Source organism: Diaporthe citri (assembly GCF_014595645.1).
Source record: "Diaporthe citri strain NFHF-8-4 chromosome Unknown scaffold_5, whole genome shotgun sequence".
NCBI lineage: Eukaryota > Fungi > Ascomycota > Sordariomycetes > Diaporthales > Diaporthaceae > Diaporthe > Diaporthe citri.
Window position 1 is genome coordinate 2,273,083 of NW_025064850.1, and position 15,121 is coordinate 2,288,203.

At 57.5% G+C, this 15,121-nt stretch overlaps 4 protein-coding genes across 4 annotated transcripts; 2 read left to right on the plus strand and 2 right to left on the minus strand.

The window, feature by feature from the left end:
• Positions 1-576: 576 nt before the first annotated feature.
• Positions 577-2,842, minus strand: INS49_011287 (uncharacterized protein; the record flags this gene model as incomplete). Its single annotated transcript, XM_043172006.1, has 3 exons — positions 577-936; positions 1,058-2,693; positions 2,751-2,842. The coding sequence occupies 3 exons, from the start codon at positions 2,840-2,842 to the stop codon at positions 577-579; spliced, it is 2,088 nt and encodes a 695-aa protein (XP_043023751.1).
• A 1,168-nt stretch (positions 2,843-4,010) lies between these two features.
• On the plus strand, positions 4,011-5,984 carry INS49_011288 (uncharacterized protein; the record flags this gene model as incomplete). Its single annotated transcript, XM_043172007.1, has 3 exons — positions 4,011-4,093; positions 4,620-4,653; positions 4,716-5,984. 3 exons carry the CDS (start codon positions 4,011-4,013, stop codon positions 5,982-5,984), a joined length of 1,386 nt encoding a protein of 461 aa, XP_043023752.1.
• Positions 5,985-6,905: 921 nt separating this feature from the next.
• On the plus strand, positions 6,906-9,406 carry INS49_011289 (uncharacterized protein; the record flags this gene model as incomplete). The annotated part of the gene is made up of 3 exons (XM_043172008.1): positions 6,906-7,098; positions 7,173-7,966; positions 8,357-9,406. 3 exons carry the CDS (start codon positions 6,906-6,908, stop codon positions 9,404-9,406), a joined length of 2,037 nt encoding a protein of 678 aa, XP_043023753.1.
• A 1,568-nt stretch (positions 9,407-10,974) lies between these two features.
• INS49_011290 (uncharacterized protein) lies at positions 10,975-12,198 on the minus strand (the record flags this gene model as incomplete). Its single annotated transcript, XM_043172009.1, has 1 exon — positions 10,975-12,198. The coding sequence occupies one exon, from the start codon at positions 12,196-12,198 to the stop codon at positions 10,975-10,977; it is 1,224 nt and encodes a 407-aa protein (XP_043023754.1).
• Positions 12,199-15,121: the final 2,923 nt, after the last annotated feature.

Consider the following 15,121-nt stretch of genomic DNA (forward strand, 5'->3'; position numbering starts at 1 on the left):
TAGAGGGTGGGAGAGAAGGAGACAGGGACAAGTGCTGCTTTTCGAGGTTCCCGAGGTTCCTCAGTAGTCCCAGCGGCGTGTCTGCGGGTGTTTTGCCGCCCAAAAGTGTAGTAAAGCTGCAAAACCTGAACACCCTGTGTTGTTGCGTGCGGCCAGTAGATCGTATCCACGGGGTACTGTGTGAGAGGAGTATATCAAGATCTGGTTTGCGCCTGCTCCATGGAGGCAGAGCATCCGTGAGAGGTCACCAAGCCTCTCTTGTAAAGCTGTCGTATCCTCATGCAGTGCTTGACCGGACGTCCATCAGATTCGGCGGTAAGTCTTACTCCTGGCTCCCCGTGAGGAAAAACTAGGGAGTGTGTGAGTAGTATTCGTCACTGAGTCTTGGTCTGTGGACTGTGTAGTTTCTAATTCCTGACTCAACGTGAACGTGTCTAGAATGTAAAAGGTTATCATGTGTGCCGGTGTAAAGAATAATGTTTGGCTCGGTATAAGCACGAGGCTCTCTCATGTTCACTCCGCGGGCGTGCTTGACGACGTATATTTCATACAATCTTACACAGGAGGCCATCTCGCTCAGTCCTCCTCCGCCAGGCCAGTCAAGCCACCAGCGAGGCCGTGCATCCTCCGACCGAGGAGATCATCCGAGCTGGCGAGCCTGTTCAGCGAGTCCTTCTTGGCGCGGCCGTTGGCCTTTCTCTTCCCCTTCCTTTCCGGACTCTCGCGATCTGCCTCGCCGTCGTTGGCCTTCTGGACGTCGACGGCCGCGGCGTCCTTGCCGTTTGTCTTGACGCCGTTGGACGCTGACTTGCCCCTCGCCCTGGTCATCCCAATCTCCAGCAGTCCCTCATCGCCGCTTGACTCGGCCCGCATGTGGTGCCTCCCTGAGCTCTCGGCCGCCTTCTTGACCATGCGCCGCCTGCTCTCACGCTCGCGCTTCGCTCGACGCGAACGCCTCCTCGATCCACCCGGCGGAACGGTCGATGAGCTTCCACGCCGGCGGGTAGATCGTTGGGAATTGTAGGAACCCATGTGATGTGCCCGGAATCAGGTTTACCTCAGCAACGTCTTTGTCGTTGAAGCCCTCGGCCAGGGCGTCCGACTCCTTGTAATCCAATCTCTGCCCTCCTGATGCGTACATGGCGGCCTTTACGCGGCGGAGACGGCCGGCTAGAATGACAGTATCATCTACCAAGGGGTCGCGTTCGCCGGTCAGAAAGTACGTCTTTGGGAAGCGGGCGAGGAGCATGTCGGGGGCGAGAATGGGTGATAACAAGTAGTCTTGGCTGAAGTCCGGCCGGTTGTGCGGGCCAATGTACAAGATGATCATAGCGCGCATCATCTCAGGTGCGAGAACACGATCATTGAAGTAGGATAACATGGAAGACATTGCGAGCCTTGTCTGAAGCGGCTCGGAATGGTAAGAGGTACTGCCGGCCCGCTTGCTGACGGCAGGCGAGTCTGGTTGCGATGATCGACGTGTTTTACTCCATTTGGTCGGGGTCGCGTGGGCGTATTCGGGCTGGGGGGTGCGAGTACCTTCCGAGTTCGCCAGCTGCTTGGTTTCTCTGTCCCCATCGTCTGGCGGGTAGACAACATACTTTGGTGAATCATCTTCGTCGTCGGAGTGGTGCGGCGTTCCGACGAGATTGTTGTATTGCATGCTCTTGCGGCGAGCAACGGCCTTGTTGGTCGATCGCATCCTCCGGTCTTGGATCAGGGCCATTTGCTCATCGGACATCCAGTTCCCAATGTTCATGTCGAGCCCCGGGTAGAACAAGACCAAACCGTCAGGTATCGGCAGACCGGCCTGCCCCTGGAAGTGACTCGAGGGAAAGAGTCCACCCTCGATGATCATCAAAGTCATCGCCGTCGCTAAATTGCCCCCAGCACTGTCGCCAGTGACGACAACCTTGGGCGTCTCCTTACCAGACATGCCGATGCAGCGCCCGCGAGTCTTCATGAGAGTTGCGTAGACATCATAGCACTCGTTCAAGGCGTACGGGAACGGGTACTCGGGCGCTTTCCGATAATCTATGCTGAGGACAGGGAGCCCCGTCTTGGACGCCCACGAGAGCAATTTGTCGTCGTTGCAGCGCGGATCCATGGCAACGAAACCACCTCCCGGCAGGTCCAGCACGACCCTGTTCTGGTGCTCCAGCTCCGACAGTGGCCCGTCAAAGTATAGCCAGGCTGAGACAGGCTCCTTGTAGTCGCTTGTGGACGGCCTCGGGATGCGGATAGCGCGCGGAGGCCAACGGGAATATCGCGGGCGCATAAGTTTCTGGAAGAAGTCGATGTATGGGCTGATGCCCTTGTTCCAACTGATCCTCAGGTGTTCGACAGTCAGGTTTGACCGAACCTTGCGCACCTTCTCGTCGGCCTTTTCCGCAGCAAATAGGTAGAAGATTGAGAAGACGACGCTCGACAAGTCCCTCAGCCACTTGGACTTGATCTTCATGGCGGTCCAAAACCCTGCGTCAAGCGCAGTCAAGATCCAAGTGGCTCGAAAGTAGTGCGCATCGTACATGTTGGATAGCGGCTCTGGGCTCGCCAGGCCGACCAGAGTGCTAAAATTGCGGCCAGCATAGAGGAATGTCATGGTTACGACGACGATTTGCCATGCTGTCAACTTTTTGGAGCAAAGCTTCGAGTAGAGACGCACAAGTGGAGGGCCGTGTTTGTGGCCTCTGCTTTAGTGTCAGCCAAGGGCCAGCAGGCTCGGTGAAGGGACTGAGAGGACGACGGACTTGAAGAGGTACGCGGACCAGAAGGCAAGCACGGCGAGGACCTGTAGTCTTCGCGACTTGGCAGACGGCCGTCCCAGGACATGGTCTATCATGATGTGTGAGGGCTAGATGCCGGGTCTAGATCCATGCGACTTTGAACACTTTCTAGGACGTGTGAGCCGCGGACCCGGCTCCCCTCTTCGGGTGTCGCAAAGATGATATCGTAAGGGAGGATACAGTCTCGGTTATGTCGAAGGCCGGCTGCTCAATGGTAGGTGTTGTTGAATGGAATTCAGGAAGACCGCAAGCCGGCACACACAGCCATTCCTGGCGCCGGGTGAGAAGTGAAAGCACGGGTGCGCTCGTGACTGTAGTCAGGGACGGAGACAAAGTGACCGGGTAGAGAGACGGCAGAAGGTGGTATTCGGTATATTGGGGAGGTTCGTCTACAGGGACAAAGGATACGGTGGTATCCAAGGGAAGGGAAGAAAACACAAACAAATGAAACTACCACAATCATAAAGACGACGAGAAGGTCAGGTGAGGATGCTGATGCTTCGGCCCGGAGGCCCTGGACGTCAGACGGACACCGAAGCTGGGGGCTGGGTGACTGGGATTGGGGACTGGAGTTTTGGCATGTGACTGTCGCAGGAAGGGAGCGAGCCCCATCTTCGACCCAAGCCTACGGAGCACCGCATTGGTAGTAGACCGACTGGCCACACCGTCCCTAGCTGGGCACGGCCTGCAGTGACAGCGCGTGCTCAGCTGGGACTGGGACGACGGCCCCTGGTTGGGACTCATAGAGGCCTGTGTTTCCCACGGCCATTGGACTCGGACCTCAGTGTGCACGCACAGTGCCGTAGTGCCAGCAGCCACGGAGTAAAGTGCCAGGTGGTGAGAAGTGACAGAAATACCTAGGTAGGCCATCGATTATTTGCTGGCACCCGGCAGGCTACCTGGCCACCCCACAGTCTACCTCCCTTCTGGAAGTGGAAATGATCGAGGTTGTGAGGGCCTGCGGATCGCCGGATTGTCGTGGTCTCTTCCGGAGTGGCATGTGACGATGACAACCCTGGAAGCTTCCAAGCTGCGGCGTGTCAGGTCCGGGCGCCGCCCCCGAGTCAGCTGCGCGTTGTGCCCTGTAGCCGTTGCGATGATGCAAGCCGACAGTCTGGTCCCAGCCGAAGCAGCCGAACCTCTGGAATCATGCTAGTCTTGTAATTAGTTCATGTCGACTATTCAGCCCCTGATGGATGTTTACATGTAAACACCCATCCACCCATGGAACTGGTCGCAACACAACAAAAGCTCAAGAGTTCGGCCAAGTTGATGCAGGGCTACTTCATGCAAGTACTGCAGTCTAGGTACCTAGGTACTCCAGCCCGTCCCCACCCCTCCCGACCTCGGGAGCGACATGCTAGCTACTCCAAGTACGGGGTCCCGGGGGCTCCCGGGCGTGTGGCCCTGTCGACTGGGTCTTGGAGAGACAGCCCCCAGCCTGGGGTGGCTCTGACTCCTCCATGAAAATTTCACCAGGGACCGCTATCGGGGCTGCCCAGCTGCAGATGACCTCTCATCCGCTCGACTATCTATGAGTTGATGCGCCGACAGGCTTCACTCCCCATCGCTTGCGAGGTTTCCTGCGCATCAGCTCGGCATTGACCTGTTCCTCTCTCCAGTTGTCAAAGTCGAAGCCACTGTGCATCTCAACAACCACCTCCCCCCTCCGCGCCCACACCCTCCCCGGAGCATTCTCGACATGGCTTTCCGGACTCGAATCCACAGGGCCGCGGCCGGGCTGGCTGCTCGCCCTTGTCGCCCATCCTCTTCCTCCTGCTCCATCCCAGCCAGGTTGCGCTCCTACTCCCAGGCTACGACTGCCCCGGCCAGCAACCTGGGCTCACATGTCCAGCAAAACATAGCTGTGAGCCTGTGCCACATCACGGAGCTTCGACTCGCCCATCGCTGACACCGTTTCCCCCACAGAGAGATGCCAGCCTTCCGAACCCAGACCCCGCCGCCGACTCGCCCAGTGCCGCCATGGTCGACGGTCATGCCCCCTACATGGTCGCCACCTACGCCCGCCCCCCGCCAGTATTCGTCCAGGGCGAGGGCTCTTACCTGTGGGACGTTGAGAACAGGCGCTACCTCGACTTCACATCCGGCATTGCTGTCAATGCCCTGGGGCACTGCGACCCCGAGTTCTCCAGGATAATTGCAGATCAGGCCAAGACCCTCGTTCACGCCTCCAACCTCTACTACAACCCCTGGACCGGTGCCCTCTCCAAGCTCCTGGTCGAGAAGACGCTCGAGTCTGGTTCCATGCGCGACGCTGCCTCCGTCTTCGTCTGCAACTCAGGCTCCGAGGCCAACGAGGCGGGCATCAAGTTCGCCCGCAAGGTCGGCAAGATCCTCGACCCTTCTGGCGCCAAGCACGAGTTTGTTTCCTTCAACAACTCCTTCCACGGCCGGACCATGGGCAGTCTCTCGGCCACACCCAACCCCAAGTACCAGCAACCCTTCTCCCCCATGGTGCCCGGCTTCAAGTACGGAAACTACAACGACATCTCTGCCATCAACGATCTCGTGACGGAAAAGACGTGCGGTGTCATAATCGAGCCCATCCAGGGTGAGGGTGGTGTCCAGGTGGCGAGCGATGAGTTCCTGGTTGCCCTGGCCAGGCGGTGCAGGGCGGTTGGCGCTGTGTTGCATTATGACGAGATCCAGTGCGGTCTCTCGAGGACTGGCACATTCTGGGCCCATACCAGGCTGCCAAAGGAGGCTCACCCGGACATTCTGACCACGGCCAAAGCACTCGGGAATGGCTTTCCCATTGGCGCTGTCCTTGTGAGCAAGGACGTGGCCGACAAGATCAAGGTGGGCGATCACGGGACCACTTTCGGCGGCAACCCTCTTGCGTGTCGTCTGGCACATTACATCGTCAACAGACTCGCAGATCCTGCCCTGCAACAAGACGTAGTGGCCAAAGGAGCTGTCTTTGCCAGCGGTTTCAAACAGCTGCAGGCCAAGTTCCCCGACTTGATCACCGAGATACGCGGCCGTGGCTTGATACTCGGTCTACAGCTCACCCAGGACCCAACGCCCATCGTAAAGGCCGCCCGCAAGAGGGGACTCCTCGTGATCACGGCGGGGACCAACACACTCCGATTTGTGCCTCCATTGACTATCTCCGAGGCAGAGATCCAGGAGGGCCTTGACATCCTAGAACAAGCAATTGCTGCTACTCGATCTTGAGTGGCTTGGACGATTTACGAGATGCGTTACATACGTCTCAATGCGGCAACCGAATTACGCCGTTAAACCTGTATGTATTTGCTTCAGCAGGGAGGAGTCCGGGCTTTAAAAATCGGCCGGTGTTCTGACACCTTATTGCACTTTCTGATCCAATGCCCCTCTGGCCTACTTGCCGCAAGTATTTTGATACCCAGTCACCTCTCACGAGCAAGACAGCATGTATGCGAAGGCCCACATCCTGTTGGTGGAATTAGAAGCAGATGCTCAGGAACACGAGAAAGTGTGGTATCATACCTCTCTTTTTCTCTCTTCATCCTCTCCTTCGAATACACGTCGTTCTGACTTCGGATGTGGTCGGCGAGGCACTCTAGCGGCTGCAGCCAATCAGTGCAATTCGGCCTTCCAAGATCAAGTGATCACTAAGCCCCATGGCCAAGGCAGAGATGACGATCAAGTTGGGGACCATTCCTTGAGCCTCACGCCCACTACCGCGGGATTCCTGACAGCCATCACCACCGAGTCAACTTTCACTTCTCTGCTACTGAGTTGAACAAGCAAACACCACAACCAAATGTGGACACTCTCACTGCACATCTTGCATCCTTGCAAGGCCTTTCACCACATCTACTGTCTCATCCGGCCTGATATCTCTCATTCATGACCACTTACATATCGGGCACCTTTTGTCACCGTTTCTTCCGAGCGATTCGGGATAACGTTGGCCTTGACACTCTGATGTGAGACAAACTTCATGAGCAGTCTCCATTCTCAACCCCTTCATACATACCGTCTCGGTAGCTTCTGTTGGACTCCAGTCAGCTGGCATTTTCTTCAACACACGACTCCTGGTCATCACCTGACCATCTACTGTCTACACAGCTATTTCTTGTTAAGCTGGACCCCACATCGGGGGTCTTCATGATGGAGCAACTACCCTCATATCAAGATGCTACTGGCAAGAAGCAGTGGCTCGAGCTTGTGGCGCCCTACATCGATCCCTCAGACTACCAAAGCCTGTGCTGTGTCTCTAGGCAATTCCACAGTCTTTTCGCCCCACGAGCATGGAAGGATCCTCTTGCCGTCGTGCGCACGTTGAGTCGTGACACGGCCTACGGTGAGTACCCCGCCTGATTATCACTCCTTGCTGGGTGTGCTCCCGAAGCAGAGCGGTTGACACATCTCGACAAGACTACCAGTGGTACTCGAAATTTCTTTCCCGTATACAGGACATAGACGCGTCGACTGCTGCGATGGTGGCCGTTATGGATTTCCGTGGCTTCGCTCCCGTTCCTGGACCGGACGACCACCAAGAGGCGTACAACAACAGCTTTGGCGAACTGGCAACTCGGCTTCCCAACCTGCGCTGCTTATTGCTCGATGGACATCCACAACTGAACCTCTCCATGCTGTCAAGACAAGCGCTTCGGTCGAGCACTACTGTTTCTCTGGACAAGATTCACCTTGTCAGCATTGCTAATTGTGGAACATCGCTTCCCGCAAGATTTTTTGGTGGCCAATGGCTCATTGGCCTGGTCTACCTCGACATGTCCAATACCCCTGGAACTCTTGGGAACCAAGGAGCGCTCATACCTCACGACCTGCCGAACCTCCGCATCCTGAAGCTCAGTGGAAAGCACTTGAATGACTCGACGGCCGGTGCGATCGTGCACGCATTCGGCACACAGCTATGGAGCCTTGACATGTCCAGGAACGGTCTGACGGACGATTTTCTCAGCATGCTGTTAGAATACAGCCTCCCTACTTACTCAAACGCTAGGCTACAGTCGAATGATCATTTCAAGGTCGAAGGACAAATAAGACCGGTCTATGAAAACGGTGACCCCCGCCCCAATCGTGGACCTTATTTCATCGACGAGTCTGAGTGCAGCGCGACATTCTCGTCTGCTGACCGATATCTTGCGGATCCCCCCGTCTACGGCGCCATGAATGGCGGTTCCACCGGCGAGCGAGGTCAGGCCACGGTGCGTGGCCGATCTAGGGGACGAGAACGCATCAGAGTCGACTCGGCAGAGGACGCTGTAAGGGTGTTGGCGGGCGCTCAAGGGGAAGACTCACCCGATGCATTACATCCTCAACACCAACGGCTTCACTGGCCGCCTCCACAGGCAGGCACCACGCATTTACACTTGAATGAGCTCAGCCTAAGTTCATCTGCCATCGAGTGTCTTCTTCGCGAGTCTCCTGGTTACATTGAACACCTCGAATGTGACAGAACATCGCTACCACCTCATCACACTTCAGACTGGAAGAGCAAAGCGCCCTACCTCTCTAAAGCCGCTGCCTTGTATGCCCTGCCAGGAGCTGCGTACCTCTTTCGGCCCGTCATATCGTCAAATTTACGCGTCCTCAAGGTCCATCACTCCCTGATCACCAACACTCCAACTCTCGAATCTCGCAGCACTGGCGAATTGACGAACTTGTGGCTGGCGGAGACATACATGCGCGAGAGGCTCGACCTCGCATATCCGCAGACATACGTACCGGACATGAACCCGCGCCTTTATTCACTCACCGTCTCAATGATACCGCGGTACTCGACCGGTATCGTCGCCCAACGACTTACGAATTTCTTACGCCTTGTCGCTCTTCAGGAGCAAGCGATCGAGGCCACAAGAGCCTTGCTGCCATTCCGAGGACCGCCGGTATTGCAGGGTCTCCGCCACGTCCGATTAGAGTTCGAACCAGACGCCAGGGACGAGCTCGGTTCTCTCGACAACGAGACCGACGAGATGGACTCGGAGGCGCTACTAGAACAGGGAGCTGAAGCATTCTCATTCTTCAGCGAAAGCGCGTGGGGCCCATCGTCCTCGCCCGTCAAATCCAGAGTGAAAGATCAGGCGGCCGGGGCAGCGGGGGCAGAAGTTGCCGATGCCAAGGACACGGAGCGCTCTATCTCCGAGGAGAAAATCGACGACTACCCCTTCAACAAAGCAAGAGATGAGCACTTCAGCTTCACCATTAACCCAGGTGGTAACTACGGCCAGCCACCAAAGCTCGTTCCGGTCTGGGTCGGATCGGGCATAATCAGCCCGGAGAACCCTCCCGCCGTCAACGAGTACATGAGGAACGTCTGCGACGCAGCCAACCGCGTGGGTATCTGTCCCGCGACGCCCTGCCACGTCGCTGCTGGCGTGCCGGCGGGGTCTTTCATTTTCGGGCGCGCGTGGGACTCGATCATGCTGCCGGCGGCCACCGCGGAGTTCAGGCTGCCCACCAAAGCAGAGCTGCGAGGGATGGAGGACGTGGTGGTCCGGGTCAAGGCCTTCCGGCTGGAGTCGCGTCGGCAGTATGCCGCGCTCGACGCGGGCCGCCGAGACGTCGGCGGGCACGAGTACTGGCGGGGCCGGCTGGAGCTCGTACTGCCGCAAGGGCGGGTACACTCGTCGGATTACTGGAGGTAGACAGTTCACAGTTTGCTGGCTCTGGGAGCCAATGAATTCACTTGTCGTCTTGTTTCTCCGTGTCGTACATCGCTCTAGTCCCATTCTGTTCTCGTGAACTTGACCTCATCTAAGATACCACTACTAAGCGACCGACACAGTGTGAGGGCAATTCCTGCTGGCGAGTATACCTCTCAACTTCTGTACGAACTCCACAGGGGGAATCTCGCGACTCCGTTGGACACCTACAGCCCCGCGATAAGATCCGGTGGATTCAGCGCCGCTTTCATCGATAGTGGAGGCTCTGATTCGGGCTCGAGGGCCACCAGAATACCTCGCGCTTGCGATGGAGGTGATAGCAAAGCTTGGGCGGACGCGTAATCGGCTTACGCCTCGGGGATCCGACACGCGGGAATCATCCACCTGCGCGGGATTCTCAAGCCACGTTGGTAGGCGCATATTCCAGAGTTGGCAGACATCGGTCTTTGCACGTCGCATCTTACAGTCCCCGAAGCAACTAATTAGCATCGCGAAACTACTTCCCATTGGATTTCTCCAGACTCCCTATGCCACCCCCCCCCCTTTTTTTTTTTTCTTGAGATTTCTTTCTTGTAAAGGCATTCTCGTGTGAAGATGAAAAGAGAGGGGGGGGGGGGACAAACAAAACTCCCTGCGTCTGTGTCAGGGGAGGAGCGCGGCGGCCATCACCGTATTCTCTCAGCACCGGTCCTACACCGCCGCTGCCCCCGCTGGCGGCGGAGTATATCCTCGCCCGACTCAGTTGGCTTGCGGCCTTGGCTTTTTCTCTACACTCCATCTACGGTCCGCGCGGGTGGGTTTCTGGGCGGTGCTGCTTGCCCCTGGTTAGCTTGGCTCGAGCGCTGAAGTGGGCATCACGACCGCGTGGCGTGTGTTAGTCACTTGGTGGATGCGCGAGAGGATAGGCTGCTGTCAGTGGCGAAGATGGTCTCGATTGGTTTCCCCCCTCCTGTCTTTCTTTTTGCATTTTATGCGTTATCACCAGGAGACCCTTGGCGCGTATGTAATTCACAGCAGCGAGTGACTTAATTACCATCACAAATAAACAAGCAAGGTCACGCAAGACTTCTGGTATCAGATCCATGTGTTTAGCTGCATGCAATTTTCATTCCTGGCATAAAGTCATCGTGGATTGTTGGTGTCTGAGACTCGAGGACTTCGTCCTCGAATATCCGACATCGAGCAAGACAAATCACCCTCTTCTTAGGGGGTTCTTGTATCTTGCTGTGATGTACGGACCTCGCCACCCAGATATGGCCTTTGTGAGGGCCTTGCCCTCACTCCGTTAAGAATGTCCTCTCTTGGTCCGTCACGACCCCAAATGAATCGGGAAGAAAAAAAAAAAAAAGGAAAATTTTTTTTTTATGTACAAGAAGTGAAGCAGCTTTTGGACCCTGACTTCGGGGTCTAGGTATCTCATCCCATCCATCCCACCATGATCACCGCAAAACTAAAACCGAGTCTAGGAGCTCATTTGAACGCCAATGACCCTTTCAAAAATGGGGAAAGTCAAAATCAGAAGACGCTGATAAATCAGCGGCTGGGTTTTTTCAGGAGCCGTAGGCAAAGGTGTTGCCAAAGCTGCTGGCGGAGGTGCCAGTGACCAGGGAGCCGTCGGCGACGTAGAAGTACGAGTACCTCTCGACGAAGCTGTAGGTCGAGTTGTTGTCGAGGGCGTCCTGGACCTCCTCCAGGAACGAGGAGATGGTGGCGTCATCGGCGCCGGTGGGGGCGAACTCGGTGATCCAGACGGTCTTGTCGGTGCCGCAGGCCTCGTGGACCTGGGTGACGTAGTTGAGGAAGTCGCTGCTGCTCGCGGGGGAGTACCAGTGCGCGGCGCAGAAGCTGAACTGGCACTGGCCGTTGCAGGCGCTGACCCACTGCTTCAGCCAGCTCACGCCCTCGCCGTCAGTACCGCTGTTGGTGATGGCGGGGGAGCCGAGGCGGACGGAGCCGGCGTGGGGTGTCAGGTACTGGATATAGGCGGCAGCGGCGCTGGCGGCGTCCATGTTGGCCTGGCCCGGGTTGTCGGGCTCGTTGAAGCCGAGGAAGTTCTTAGCGCCGTTGCTGATGGCGGTCTTGGCGTTGGAGTCCCAGGTCGAGATGAAGTCCTCCCTGTTGCTCCACAGCATGGGGACGTACTCCAGGGAGCTGTCAACATCGTCAAGCCCATCGCTCACCTGGCCCCAGTTGTAAGCCCAGCTGATCTTGCTGCCGGTGCCAATCAGGGGGGAGACCAGGCTGGCAATGTTGTAAGCGGCACCTCGCTTGTTGCCGGAAGTCGTAGCCGCAGCAGTCGTAGCTACGGCCGCAGCCGAAGACGAAGACGAGGACGAAGAAGGCGCCGCGGCAACAGCTGCAACCTCAGGGGTCTCGAGAACCTGGGAGGGGGTGGCAGGCGACGGAGAAGCAACACTGGTAGCCAGCGTGGTGGGAGCCGGGCTTGGTGTCGGGGTGGGAGTCTCGACGACGACGGGTGTGGCCGACGACGAAGAAGAGGGAGCCGCGGGCTGGGCGACGCTGGGCACAGAGGGAGTGGCCTCGACAGAAGTCGAGCTGGAGGCAGACGTAGCCTCAACGACAGGAGGCACGGTGGCTGGCTCGTTGGGGTCGACAGTCACGGTGACCCAGTCAATGTCAGTGACGGTCTCGGTGGTCTCGTAGATGAGAGCACGCTTCTGCTCATGACCATGACGGTGGCGGTGGTTCACGGCAAGGGCACCGTTGCTGACAAGAGCGGCCGAAGCAAGCGCGAAGCAAGTCTTGGTGAGCATCGTGTCGGTTGGCAGTTGCGATACCGAATGAGTGAATACTTGAGTAATCGTTTGGTGTGCTGATCGTGGTGATCAGTGAGTTGCCTATTCGGGTCGAAAGAGGGAACCACGAATGAATCTGAGATCGAGTTCAAGGACAAGAGACTGCTTTGTCCAGTAGATCCAATTTTGGGAAGGCCGATCTGGGACAGAGAAAGGAATGCCTCGTGCCGACAGATGGTCAAAGGAGGGCGAGTGAATGCTTAAGAGCAGACGTGAAGGTGAGGCGAAATTTACAGCTCGCGGAGCAGGTGTAAATCCAATGCAATGCAAATGGGTGCTGTCTGTCAAAGACGCAAAAAGAGTGCTTGCGCGTCCTCAGGGACGTCGTGGACGGAGGCGGAGAAGGGTGAGCTTCAACGGGACGCACGCGTCAGGGTCGAGGCTGGCGACCTTTTTGTTGGAGTATTTTGCAGTGTGGACCCTCGGGACGGGGGACTGGGGGGGCAAAAGAACGTGAGAGCGGCTGTTGGAACTGAGTGACAGGGCACAACGACCGACCAGGTTGCGGGCGCGGGACCGGAAGTGAAGGACAGTGAAGAGGAAAGTGGGCTCAGGCGAGAGAGAGAAGAGGAAACGACACAAGATACGGGCTGATATGGCGTAAGTTACGTGGGCACGAGGGGCAGGCGTTGGATGGAAATACTGGGGCCCGGCCTGGAAAGTGGACTTGTTTGTCGGCGATGCGCCCTGTCTGGCAGGTCTGGGCCAGGCTGGGGCGCTGGATGTGATGAGGGATGTGGTCACGAAAGTGGGTTTTTGCCCGGTACCTGAACGATGTACATGGTGGCGCCAGGGGCACCGAGGACGACGACGACGAGCTGACTGCTTGGACGGACCCGAGAGACAGGGACATGGAAGCTTGGCCACGACTGGGACCGGGGGGCTAGGGTGGGCCCGCTGGCGCCACTACGTGGTACCTTGATGGGTAGGTGCGCTGCTATGTACCCAGGCCTCGTGTTTCCTTGAGTGGCAGGAGTCCATGTGTTAGAGACTTGGTGCATTCCACGAGCGCGGACTATCTAGCTACCACAGTAATCTCATCCTCCCCGTGCCCGTTGTGTGACAGAACAGTACGGTTGTACACCTGGCCAGGTGGGCCAACCGATCAAGCCATTGGATCTGAGATAGACTAGGTCACTTCACTGTGTAGAGTATTTGAGCACCCAGCACACAGAAACTGTGGCGACCCACGTCTCGGCACTTGGAGAGCAGGCAGCTTGTGCTGCTCACCCAGCAGTGCCCAATTTATCACAGTAATAACAGAAATCACTGTGTGTGTGCGTGTTCCCCTGTTGGTGTGGGATCCCGGCCTGGGTGTCTATCTGTGTGCTGTCATTGGTGGTGTGGCAATGCTTTCCTGGCCCCTTGATACAGTACGATCATTTCACTGTACCGGGAGGTAAACCGCGCTACTCTGCACAACACACCCAGCACACCCAGCCTCCTGTTGGCCTGCAGGGTACACACCGGGTGTGCTGGGCCGCGCTTGTGGGCCCGAGATGCAGGAACCAGGCACAGATTCCGGCCCCAGACCAATCGACGCCGCCCTGGGCCTGACAAGCTCCAAGGGCTGCCCTGCCAAGCCGCGGCAGTCCGGTTGCGAGCCAGCCAGTGAGCAACTCTGCGTGGAATGGAAGCTTCGACTGACCTTTTACCCTGTTCTGATCGGTCCCCCGCCTCGGCTGGGTGAGCCTAATATCTGACGTTTTTTCACAGAAGTGCTGTTAGGAGATGCGAACACGCGCGCTTGGAGAGAACCACTCCAACCCATCTTGCCCAGTACACGGTAGTAAAACATCACGACGGCCGCCACCGCCAACAGCCCACCGTCCCACAGCCTGCGCCGTCCCACTCTCGACGGTGACGCTGGCGGTGATGATGGTGACGAGGCCCAGGTCGACGTTCCCAAATCAGGCGCCTCTGCCCGTGCCGGCCCCCTGTCTGCCTCAGCCAGTCCTCACCTGCCGACGCCGTCGTTGGATATCCCCCCCCCCCCGGCTTGAGCCACGAGGCGCAATCATACACCACTACTCCTCACCAGTAATGAACACGCGCACTGGCCACCCGCATCCACTCCTTCATCCAAAAAAAAGGTACTTTTTGCCATGGCCGGGGCCTGGCAGATCTGCGATTGGATGGGTGCGACGGATGGATGCGCCCACGCGACTCGCAGCGGCAGCCCGGATCTCTGCAGGGGGTGTGCGTGCACGCGAAACCTAACCGAGATTGCGTCCACCCACTGTCCACGCAACAAGTCGTGCGTCTGCCCGACTCACCTGGCCCGTCGTGCTGATTTGTCCCTGGCTGCGCGCCACCACACTGACGGGATACTCGCTGCTGGCCGTTCCACCATGTTTTGGTCTCCGTTGCCTGCTACGGTGCCCGTGTGCCCGCGCCCGCCCTCTTGACAGGCTTTGGCCGCCAGTCGTTCGGAAGCAGGTGAGACGCACACAGCTTGACAAAAGGTTATTTGGAGGGACCGGGCCCAGCTCGATCGCTGATGGGACGAACTGTTTCCCCAGAAGTTAATCTGGATGCCAAGCTTCGCATCTCAAAATCCTCCGCTGCGCACACAATTGTTAGCAGTGTGTTGCTTTAGTGATCTGCAAAGGCGCTTTGGGCAGTTTCGGCAGTCAGTTTCGCCAAACCTCGCACGGCCTGTCAAGCAGTCCACACGCCCCAGTTCGTGACGCTCCCCCGTACATTTTCTGCTTTCTTCCCAATTACTGACTGCAGTCGCATTTGCAGCCGCATTGCAGACGTGTAAAGAACGCCCACTAACGGAAACAGACCCCGTGGCAGCACATCATTCGCGCCACCGCCAGTGGCGGCGGGAATAGATGCAACACCTGCCGTGCAAAGTATACTCGGAGCAATCAAG